Raw genomic sequence first — 12,186 nt, 5'->3', positions numbered from 1 at the left:
TTCTTTGTATGTTAGAACCACTGAAAAAGCCACAGAATTTTAGAGTTAGGAGTGGCAGTTCTTTGAGTTCAGGCATTTGTGTTCAAGGTTATACAGCTATACAGCCAGTGAGAGTGCCAAAACCATAGCTGAGATGTCTCCATTACCTGTTCCTCTTTGCACTCTTATCAGGCTGCTCACTTTATATGAGGAAAAAATCAGGTTTAACATTTGTTTATGGTTCCAAGTTTTTTCTTCCAGGCTTTGTCTTTCCAGATCATCAAGTAATTTTATTGAAAAGGCGAGGAGATACAATGAATACTGCCTAACTAGAAATAACTACAGATAACTATAGCTAACTATATATATATATATAACTATAGCTAGCTATGTAACTAGATATAATAACTGAATACTCTTTCTAGGATAACATTATACTTTTTTTTGTTTGTTTAACATTAAAATTAATGTTTTTTTTGTTTGTTTAACATTTAACAAAAAAATACAGAACAATAATTTTTAAGTGGGTAAAATTCTGTAAAAATATGAGGTTCTGAAATTAGAAAAAGTTCTAAGAAGAAAAACCATTTAATTCATTGTAGGTTGCTAATAGGAAGATAATCATTTTTGCAGATTATCTAACTCACATCTAGCTTTCAATTCTGGGGAAGTCCCTTGAAACTGTCGATAAAGTTACAAGAGAAATCATGTGGTGAGCCTGAGGATGTAGTAAAGAATAGAACACAGAAGACAGCAGTGCAGCCAGGATGACTTTTCTTACATAATAGGGTGGATCCTTGGCTACTGACACAGTCCCACCCCTGCTGAAGGCAGAAGAGGCTTGTTAACAGCCATCAAGCCCATGGCTTTAGGCCAGTGCTGCACTTGTGGGGGCTGTGTTGTCACCAGCAGGCATCTCCGTGGGGGCATCACATGCCATATCTACTTTCTCTTGTATTTCATCTACATGGCTTGTTGTTGACTGGATAATAAAGCAAGGTCAAGCTGTTCAAGGCATCATTCTCACCAGTTTTTGATTGTGGATCAGTCTTTTCTGGCCTGGCCTAGTTCAGTAGAGAGCTTTGTCTTTCCAGATCATCAAGTAATTTTATTGGAAAGGCGAGGAGATACAGTGAATACTGTCTAACTAGAAATAACTACAGAGCAAACTCTGGCTCTAGTCAGGTTAATGGTATTTTGCTTCTTCTTAAAGGAGAAAGTCTTATACCCTTACTCCCTCCCATCTGTTTGAGTAATGTAGGATAAATGTTGAATCCAAGAAAATCCTCAAATCTGAATGGAATGAAGAAACCCAACTTAATTCTAACACTTAATTCCTTGCAAGAGGCTCTGCATAATCTGTAGGGACATGCATAACTGCAGTGATGGAGAAACTGTGGTTCCCTAGGTTTCCCAATAGTACAGCCTTGTTATTTTGCAGGCAAAATTTCCCAGCCAGCGATACAGTTATATTTAAATATAAGCACACATCTGTATTCCCAAGACTAATGTTTACCAAATACACTGTAAGTGTACCTCAAGGGTCTTTTTTTCTAAGTATGTATTATATTTTATTAATGATGATACAAACATCCCTATTACTCAGATTCTGAATATTGGACTGTGTCCTGTATCCTAAACTAAAGCAACTTATCAGAATTGTGACAAATATAATTATGGTGCTAATGTCATCTTTCAAAATATATATGAAAATAATACATCTAAGTAGATTATGTGCTTATTAGTATGTTGGCAATGGGGATTGGTCTGCATTAAGTCAGAATTTGTTTAAATAGGACTATTGTATTTATACAAGTATGTTACTGACTTTACAGCTTGGCATCTTACAAAGACATTCTGGTGGATTTGAATTTCCAAAATCCTTTGCCAGGTAGGAAAGGGAGAAATCGCATATAGGTTTTATGACTTTTCATGAATAGACCATTTTCTTTCTGTTTAAAAATATGAAGAAAACATGTTAGGTAGAGATGCTTTTAGATTTATCATGCTTCCAGTAGCAAAAATATAAACTGTGCTGCAAAAGTTCTTTTACACAGACCCTGTAAAGGTCTGAGGAAAATTACTACCTTTTTTCATGGTGGGCTGAGGGAAAACACATGACATGTTATAAACTTGTTTTTTTCCCCTGCATTCATATACTCCTGGGGTGTAAAAGTAATGTTTTCTGCTAAGAACTTTTGTAATAAAGACTACTCCACATATTAAAAATTTTAATTAAGTTGGTTGGACAGTGAGAAAAATGGAGAACCCTGTCTTACAATCTCTTGTAATTCTTCTGCATGACTTATACATATTGCCCCATTCAGTTACATTTTTGAAATACATAATAATGTATTTGTTTTCAGGATTACAACTCTACTTTATTCAAAATGCAGTTTTCTGGACCAAAATATCCTCTCCTATATTCTGTGGTATGGCAGATTACTGTTGCATTGAAGATTTCATTTATTTATAAGAAATGTACTACACTGGGGTGTTAGAAATAGCTTTACAAAAATGGAAGCTCTGTAGTGGAAGCAAAGGGGCAATAGTGGATAAATTGTGCAAAAGGCTGCTTGTTTGGAAATCAAACTTAATTTAAAATAGCTTTCAATCACTAGTAATGTAACTGCTTTAAATTTACAGACAGTGGGAGTAGCTCACCGTTACCCAAGTATGCTTCATCTCCCAAACCAAACAACAGCTACATGTTCAAACGGGAGCCCCCAGAGGGATGTGAGCGAGTGAAGGTCTTTGAGGAAATGGCGTAAGTAATGTCTTTTCTATCAGCTGGGATCTGCAAAGCTGTAAAGCTTCTTACTGAGACCAGTTGATTACATATGAATCAACTACTCTATCCAGCTGATAATGTGTTTCAAAAGCAAATTATGAAATGAGATTGAATAGGCCAAAGATATCTTATTGGAGAATTGGAGTCTGTAATGCCGGAAATATACAGACTAACACAAAAAAACTTGGAAATTCATCCTTACTACCCAATGGCTTATTTTTAACCATTAAGAATTTTCCTTTCAAAGGCTCTTATTAATTTAGATGGCTAACAAGACATAACAGCAAAGCTAGTATGTATGTATGGCTAGCCCAATGGTAGTGAGTCCACCAGTCAGAAGGAAATTAACTAGTTTCCTTCCCTGTGGACACGTGTATTCATTGAACTTTCTGTTCCCAGATATTTTTTCTTTTTGAATCGCCAATATGGATAACTTACAAATTAAAGGAAAAGAGGTTCATCCTGTAAATACTTGGCAGAATAGCACAGAAAAAGACTGTATGGCTCTTGGCCTCACTCATCCCTTTGTCCCAGCACAGGTGTCTGGTGGAGGCTGCTATACTCTTGCAGCCTAGAAGGCAACAGACACCTGTCTTGCAGAGGCTGAGGACTTAGTTCCCAGGAATGAAAGGAGAGGAAGGGCTTCTGTACCCTGCTCTGTTGGGTTGAATTAAAAAACTACTGGAATTTTTTTTTCTGCTCTGTGTTAGCAGTGTGTATAGAAATGCAGAAAAAGGAGGGAATGCTCAAAACAAAATATATGGTTGAATAATCCTTCTCCCAGTATGCTTTCTTAATTAACAAAAAGTCATTCTAACCTTACATAACATTCAGCTATAATACAGGTTTTTCCATATTCTTAAATAATTAGAAGCAAACTAATGATCTCTGAAAAAATTTGTCTGCCCAGTCCTTTTGGAAATACTTTTGTCTCAGATATCACTTCAGTGCTGTGTACATCAATTGTCTGCCAGCTGACTTGTGCTATGGAAGATGTTTACCCCTGTGTGTACACTTAACTCATTCCCTGCCATTCACATTTTACCTGTTCTAGCGAAGTCCAATTAATTCAGAAAGTGCTTATCGTCTTACTGATTGTAAACCTAATTTTGTTTTATGGTTTTAGGTCTCGCCAGCCTATCTCAGCCCCTCTCTTTTCATGTCCTGACAAAAACAAGGTTAATTTCATCCCAACCGGATCAGCTTTCTGTCCTGTAAAACTTCTAGGCCCTCTCTTACCTGCCTCTGACCTAATGCTCAAGAACTCTCCCAACTCTGGCCAGAGTGCGGCACTGGCCACCCTGACCGTGGAGCAGCTCTCCTCCCGGGTCTCCTTTACGTCTATCTCTGATGACACCAGCACGGTGGGCTCCCTGGAGGCCTCTGGCCAGCAGCCATCCCAGCAGCAGCTCCTGCAGGAACTGCAGGGTGAAGAACTCCTCCCGGCACAGAGCTATGTGATCATCTGAGGCAAAGGGGGAGCTGGGCTCTGCCCTGTGGGCCGTGGATTAGGAACTAGATCTCAGACATCTATCTGCATGGAGCGACAAACTTACTGACCACCACCACCACTGACAGAATATTTATCAGCATCATAAAGTATCTCTCAACACCGATATTGGCAGGGACGGAACTCCTATTCAGCAGTTTTTGTGGAAAGCAGTAATGCTTGCAAAATGTGTGTGTGTCATTCAGAATTTTAAGTGGAGACTATGCATTTCATAGTATGTTTGACAGATTAGTGCTATGTCCTGTGTTTTGTTCCAAATTCTTCAGTATAAATAAGCTCTATATCAAAAAGTTGCCTGTCTAAATAGAAAATGTCTTGCTGTGTTTTGTCCTATGGAAAATACTGTACTTCACAATTATGTTTACAATTGATCCAGGTGTTTGTTTCTAACTTCTGTAATACATACAATGCAAAAAATAAATAAACCAATGGCCACAACAGTTGCACAGTGCCCACCCTATGGCCTAGCTTCAGGTACTTCTGTTGAAGTCTAAACTCAGGTAACTTGGAATGTATATCATATTGGGATAGTAACTATTTCACAGCTAAAAAGCTAAAGAGGGAACATCACTCTTTTGCCTTTCCTTATTTTATGCATTTCCCTTTCCTCATTACATTCCACATTCTTAGAAGAAGTGCATTCAACCCGAGGGAAACGGTTATCCTGGACATGGGTGAACATGAGGAGAACCAGCAAATCTGTGGTGTCTGACATCACTTTTGTAATGTGGTTACAAGTAAAACAGCTTGCATTCACTGTCAACATGTGTAAAGGTGGCTTTTACAAGTTCAGGTGTTGCTCAGTTAATAACTGTTACAATGTTGCAAAAAAAAGTGTCCAGTACTAGGCTTTACATAAACATTCCACATTGTGTGTGCTTGAATTTAAAGACAAGAATGTCTGGGTTGAATTTCAGAACAAGAGAAGTTTTGCAGGGGATGGTAGAGATTTTTTTGTGTATGTTGGCCATGGCGGTCATGAAATGCTACTGTTTTATCTAAAGGCATATTTATGTTTAGTTTATTCTGGAGATTCTTTAATTTGCAGGTGAAACAATGACACACTTTTGGTTATTGTTTTCCTCCAGCAGTGGAGGTGCATGAATTGCATTCACATAGAGAATATAGGGCCTGAGGATGAATGAAATGTAAGTAAGCAAGTTATTTGGTGACTTACCAAGGCGGTAGTTTGAAGTGCTCTCTTATTTGAGCCTCTCATACTAATACGGTGAATAGATCTGTTCATATTTTGGATGTCCACAGCAAAGCATAAATCCATGTAAATAGCCCGGAACTTGCAGACTTGACCTAACTTCTCAACCAAGTGTGAAGAGAGCCCTAGATACGCCTGGCTGGTCAGTGGAAGAACCCAACTCTTGGGCATTGTTTCCTGCAGCACAAACAGGGTATCCAAAAGCAAAGGGAAAGTGTTGTGTTTTTTTTTTTTGTTCCATTGCTTTCAGTTCAGTGAAACAGAGTTGTTTCATCTGCACCTAAAGTATATGACATAGTTTTCTTAAGAATTAGGGGAACAAGGTGCCTATGGTTCCAGGAACATGTCAGTTCCTTTCAGTCATTCCTGGGGTTTTCTTTGCGTTGTTTTCTAAGGAGGTTGAAGAAGAAAAGGTAATGAAAAAGAAAGCAACACCATTGATTTTTTTTTTAAGACATGGTATATATGTATATGTTTGTGTGTGTATGTATTCTGTGTATTATTTTGTCATCCCAATTATCTTCTTTCCACCAAAGTTTGCAGTAATATTCTCTCCTGAAGGTGCATCTGGCTCCTTTAAGTTAGTCAGTGTTATATTGTAGGAGACTGTCATGGAAAAGGACTCAGTTTACTTTTGCCATTTTCACAGGGGAACCTTTTAAAACAATCTCTTCAGCAGCAGACACCTTTAACCCTAATAATCTCAGGCCTTGATGAAAATACTATATTTTGTAGGTTATGGTTAAAGGGAGAAAATTATTAGTTCTGTAAGATAAATATGAGCTCCATTAACTTCTGCTATCTGGTTTAGCATTATGTAATGTGTTGATCTTCTCTGCTTTTGTCCAAATATGATGCAATAGTATCAATATCGATTTATGAAAGATGGACTGAGTGCTTTTACGGTGATGAAATCTGATGTACGATATTTATAGTGATGTGCTTTTATTTTCTCATGAGAAACTAAATATTGTGTTGTACATTTGTTCTTAGCATATATTAAAGTTTTGAACCAAATGTGTTAAAGCTTATGCTTTGCCTTGTAAATTTCCCAGAAGTTGTTGAGCTCAAATGTATCCTACATCCAGCTGTAGAAATTTGTCAGAAATTGTTTAAATTTTGTATATAATCGTACTGTTTAATTCTAGCCACTGTGCTGAACAGTATTCGAGTTACCATACAATATGGCTTTACACGACGAAATGTGTGGCTTTTGTTTTGTATTTTTTCAGTATAGAAGTTCTGTGTCTTATTTAAATAAAGTTATTAGTAAAACTGGAACAGTGCACAAATGTTTTTGGAAAGACTGTTGTTATCATCTTACCTGACAGAGACAAATTCACCTCAGGCTAATAATGGTAGTGCTCAGTGTTCATTGAGTTCCTGACCTTCATCTCTGGGGCTGTGGGAAGGCTACAGATTTCCACACCTGGTTTCTTCTTAACATTTAATTTATACACTTTCCCTCACAAGGTAAGAAGCTAGATGTCTAAAACTCCAAGTTATACTGCTCCCAGCTATGAGCACCTTAAATAGAGAAAACACTGTCCCTACATCATTATTTTATACCTAGGAATTATTTATGGAAATAAGTTTTTTAAGATCAGTGAAATCACCTCAAAGGAAGTTGCATATTTCTTGCAAAGTAAGCTGCACACACACACACAAAAGCCATTTTTACTCTTTCTATTTATGTTTAGATTCTGGATAGGAGAAAGAAAAGCTGTACAGAACAAAGGAGTGTTGATGTTATGCCCAGTTATCCAAATAGGGTCATGATAGGCCAAGTAAAGCGAAAGCTTTCAGGTCATGCAGCCTCAAAGCAAACACTAGTCACTTTGAGAAATAATTGAGCACCAAAGTGTTCTTCATTTCTGAAGCATGTATCATCAAAGAGATTGGTAATATTTGACCTTTGACTTTTACTTAAAAATGACTGTTTAGGACCTGTGTTTGGGCAGAAAAAAATAATGCAACTTTTTAGTGGTGAGATTCATCAACTCTCTTCTTGAGAATGTAATAGGCTTGATATTAACAGCCCTGAGAAACAAGTCAGTATTTGCAAAAATCAAACCTTAAGAACAAGGAGGAGGAGATTAGGTCCAAAAACTTAACATATTTTTAACCTTATCCTAGCCAGGAAAAACCACTTGACATTTATGAATTTTGCAAAATGAATGTTTACTCTGTCCCACCCGCCATCCCTTCTATGGCTCTGAAGCCCCACTGTTCCCTACCTATGCCCTGCTGCTCTCCACAGGCAGCTTCTGCTTCCATATCCCATCTTTTTACCCCTCCACACCCACTCTTTTGGTGAACTCAGGGCTCTCTGGAGCTGCAGGGCCTTTGTGAAGATGGATCCTTTAAGTCACACGTTGAGTCAAAATCTGAACATGATAGTTTGCTCTCCTGTCCCTTTTACCTAAAGAGCATTCCCTCTCAGACCTCTTGCCTCATTGCAACTTCAGTGATTAAATGGACTGGAGATACTGTCTTGTCCCCTGTCATACCAAATCAGCTCTCCTCTACCCTCCTATTCTTCCTTTTTCCAGAAGATAAGGACTGGAATTCTGGCCTGAAGGTTTGTCCACCTAAATCTCAGATTTGCTTTTCTGTCTTCCTGTTAGCTCATCACTGCCTTTCAAGCTACAAAGACACCATGGTGGCAAGTCAGACAGCCATGCCATACAGATGAATTTCTTTTGAAATAGGATTCTGATGGCAAGGAAACAAAATCAAGTATGTTAAATTTCCAATAACCTCTAATAGCAATAGGCCAGGGGTCAACCAGCAACATCCATGGGCCAAATCCACCCCATGCCTTTCTTACAGAAAAAATCTTACTGGAACAAAGCCACCCTTACTGGTTTTTATATTGCCTTTGGCTGTTTTGCAGGACAGCAGCATTAAGTGGTTGCAACAGAGTCTGGCTGGCCCACAATGCCTATCTGGTCCCTTACAGAAAAAAATTACCGACCAAAGAAAAACTAGGTATAGGTAATTTGTATCATACATGTGGTCACTTGAAAAATATGTCCACAAATTCTTTGACATTCTACTCTTCAAGAGGTAGAGCTTAATTTTCCTTAAGTGTGGGCTGGACTTGCTGATGGATAGAATACAGTAGAAGTGAGGGTCTGTCACTTCCAAGATTGGGTTATAAAAAGGCTGCTGTCGGGTGTGAACTCTCCTGGATCACTTGCTTTGGGGGAAGCTGTATTGTGAGGATCAGGAAGTCTATGGAGGGACAGCCCCACATGGCAAGTAGCTGAGCCCTCCAGCCACTGAGTGAGCTTCCTCTGCCGGAGTGAGCAGATCCAGCCTGACACCTAACCAACAGCTGACTGCAACCTCACAAGGCACCTGGAGCCAGGCCAGCTAAACCACTCCTGGATTCCTGCCCTCAGAAACTGTGGGATAATCAGTTTATTGTTTTAAGATGATACGTTTTGGGGCAATTTGTACCATAGGGTTACAGAGCTAATATAGTACAGCAGCTGCCCTGTGTGCCGCTCTCCACGCAGACATACACACATTGCTGTCATTGAGCGCACCTAGCGTATGGCTATATCATTCTGTCCTCTGGATCCAGAAAATGAGGTTTGCTTTTAAGAATGGACGCTTCTTGAAAGAAGCCCTTTTGAGACTAGGTCCAAGACAAAGGTTTCTCATACAAAAGTTTGTTATTTGAACAACACATGATATTAAGTCTATTGTATGTGCCTGTCTTGTCTAACACTAAGCCATCTTATTTAAAACAATCCAATGGGGGTTGGGGGGGAACAAACCCTTGTAGGAAAGGATTCCCTGTGGAAAATGATGCAAAAAGTCATGGGATAGGTAATCAGTGTTTGAAGCTGGAAAAGAAGAAAAACCAGAATCTCTTAAGAAAATGAGAAATATTTCCACTTCTAATGTCTTTTGTTTTTTGCTTTTAGTTAACAGGAGGCTGGTAACCCAGCGGTTCTAAAATGGCCTAGTCTATTGCATAGGCATTTGCATTCCTCAAAGAAGAGAGGAAAATTTTTTTCAAAGGTTCAGATCAGTTTGGTGATGGCCACTCTCATTAAAATAAGCTATTTTCTTAACACTAATAATTTGAATAATGAGATCATTTTTTGCAAAAGATTTTCTGGTAACAAGGAATGGGTCCCCTTTCACACTACAAAACCTACTGAAGTCTTGGCATCTGTTTTAAGTGTGACTTTGATGAAATTTCTTTAGCCAGAATTGGGTGTGACCCTGCAGGCAGCGGGTGATACCCTGAAACCACTGTCAGAAGCAAGCTGGATGAAAGGTGGATGTCGGGCTCCACAGGACCTGCCAAATGGGTAGAAGCGTTCATGTGGGGAAGGCAAACCATTTCTCAGGTTTTATTTTCCACTTTATAAAAGAAAAGGGTATATTCAAAGGACCAAAGTTAACAAAGGAGAGGACATTTCTCCTGTGCTACAGTACACAGCTGGCCATTTTTCACACAGAGTGAAGGGCAATCTTCCCCACTCTCCACTCTGGCCATTCGGTTAGACAAACACTGGTGTGGTGTCTCCTGCTCCCCTTCCCAGTGGCCACTCTGGGAGCTTGGGATGAAGAACCTCTTCCTTTCCTAGTCCCTGTCCCTGTCTGCTTCCTCTCCTCAATCTATGGGTGATTGCAGCAGGCCCTGCAGGAAGCCAGTGAGGAGGGAGGAGGAGGAGGGAGGAGAAGGAGGTGAAAGCCTGTTCCACCCAGGGAGTAGGATCTGTGGGCAGGGGAGGGGAGTGCCAAGGTGAGCTCTCACAATACTCATCTGCCCTTTTGAAGCATTTGATTCTTTTCCTTAGGGTGAGCACATACCTAGTCCTTTTGTGATGTTTTGTGAAAGATGAGGAAACAACACAACCTTAAATCTGCAAATTTGCCGGCAGTTCTGTCCCTCTGCTTGCACCACCTTCTTCCCATCTGGCGTGCAGCAGGAAGCAGGTGTGGCTGGACTGATTGCTTCATATGTTCCTAAAAGACAAGGTGAAATTCAAGGGAAGGGAGCAACGTAAAAATAAAGGCTTAACCTCACTAGTAGTAAAGCAATGCAAATTAAAACAATTTTTTGCCCTTAAACTGGCAAAGATTAAAAAGAAGGATGATGTTCAGTGCTAAGTGATGTTCACATGGTCACTCTCCTATCTGCTATTAGAAAGATAAACTGGGTGCATCTTTTTTGAACAAGACCATGGCAACAGTTGGGCCAAGCGGCAAAAAGCAGGTCACAAAACAACGTGATCCCTTGGTTTTGGAAAAACGCATATATGTAAGTTAAGAAAAAAGGACATCAAGAATGTGCAAAAATTAATAGTGGTTATGTTGTGGCTAATTTGTACTTAGTATTTGCATTTCTTTTCTAAGTTTTCTCTAGTAGCAGGTGTTAACCTTGTAGTTTGAGAGAAAATGCATTTTTACTACTATCAAGGGAAGGAAAAAAGGAAAGAAAGGAAGGAAATCGCAGCAAAAGATTTAATTTTATGGAAATGTGTAGCAGATCTTTTAAAATCAAGGTGGCTAAAGAGAAAGCTTGGTACACTGAATTTGAGCTCAGTGGAAGAATCCAAATAGGACATACACTTTCAGGCCTTTTCCTCTTTCCCAGGAAAAATTGGTCCTCACACCCTCCTCCGCAAGTAAACAGGATTGGATTATCGGAATCTGCAATGGTGTTGGAGATGCGTTTGGGAAAGGCTAAGGTTTCAGCCCAAATGACAGTGTCTCCTTGCAGTGTGACCCCTACTAAGAGCCCTCTGCTCAGTGGATTTGTAAAGCGGGCACCAGGATGCCAGAAACCTGTCCTGTCACTGACTTGAATGTGATTCATATTTCTCAGAACACTACTGAGGGTTTACTGAGGGTTATTTAGTCTAGTTTTACAGAGATGGGTACACGTGAGATGGACATTGACCAGAATTTATATGAGAGAAGATTGGGAATCAAAGCACTGGACAAGCTGCAGGGGATTCCTTGGCCAGAGAACAGCCTGGGTGGGAGACCAGGGCTCCTCCTACTAGTCTTTAAAGCTGTAGCTGGCCTAGTCAGTGGGGCACAAGGCAACGCAGGGCTCAGATACTTGCTTAGTTTTCCCTCTTGGCAAGTGTCCCCCTTACACACCAAACTTATTCTCAGCTCCCTGCCATCTGTGATCTCAGCCCACTGGCAGGCCACACCTGGTAGAGCTGCGTCCCTCCCACATTCAGGAGCTCAGAGGCAGTGTGGCAGATGGGGAAGTGGCCCAGCTGGGGCATAAGATGAGAGTGAGTGAGAACTCTGTGAGCCTGGAGTCTTTAATTATAAAACAGAGGTAATATTCTCAGTCTGCTGGGGCTGCCGTAACAGAACGCCACAGGCTGAGTGGCTTAAAAACAAACTTACTTCTCACAATTCTGGAGGCTAGAAGTCTGGTTTCGGTCAAGACCCTCGTTCTGGCCTGATCTCAGCGTGGCACTGTCTGTGCTTATAATGCCAGTCCTGCCAGCTCAGGGCCCCACTCTTATGACCTTGCTTTACCTTAATTATTTCCCAAGGCTCCATTTCCAGATACAGTCACATTGAGGGTGATAGGTTCAACATACATATCTCCAAGGGGACACAAGTCCATCCATAGCAAAAACTATTCCGTGACAGAAGTGCAAATTAGAGTCACAGTGAGATACTACTTCATACCCGCTA

General features: G+C 40.1%; 1 protein-coding gene across 2 annotated transcripts in view; it reads left to right on the top strand.

Annotated features, from left to right (window-relative positions):
• The window catches only part of GLCCI1 (glucocorticoid induced 1), a 101,374-nt gene extending 94,600 nt beyond the window's left edge, over positions 1-6,774 (top strand). For both annotated transcript variants that reach the window (XM_073238785.1, XM_037019862.2), the window contains exons 7-8: positions 2,626-2,746; positions 3,897-6,774. In XM_073238785.1, the coding sequence (XP_073094886.1) occupies positions 2,626-2,746; positions 3,897-4,239 (464 nt within the window). In that variant the 3' untranslated portion in view covers positions 4,240-6,774. The remainder of the gene's footprint in view (positions 1-2,625; positions 2,747-3,896) is intronic.
• The last annotated feature ends 5,412 nt before the right edge of the window (positions 6,775-12,186 follow it).

This window comes from Manis javanica, chromosome 6, assembly GCF_040802235.1.
Source record: "Manis javanica isolate MJ-LG chromosome 6, MJ_LKY, whole genome shotgun sequence".
In the NCBI taxonomy this organism is placed as follows: Eukaryota; Metazoa; Chordata; class Mammalia; order Pholidota; family Manidae; genus Manis; species Manis javanica.
This window is presented reverse-complemented; position numbering and strand designations above follow the sequence as displayed.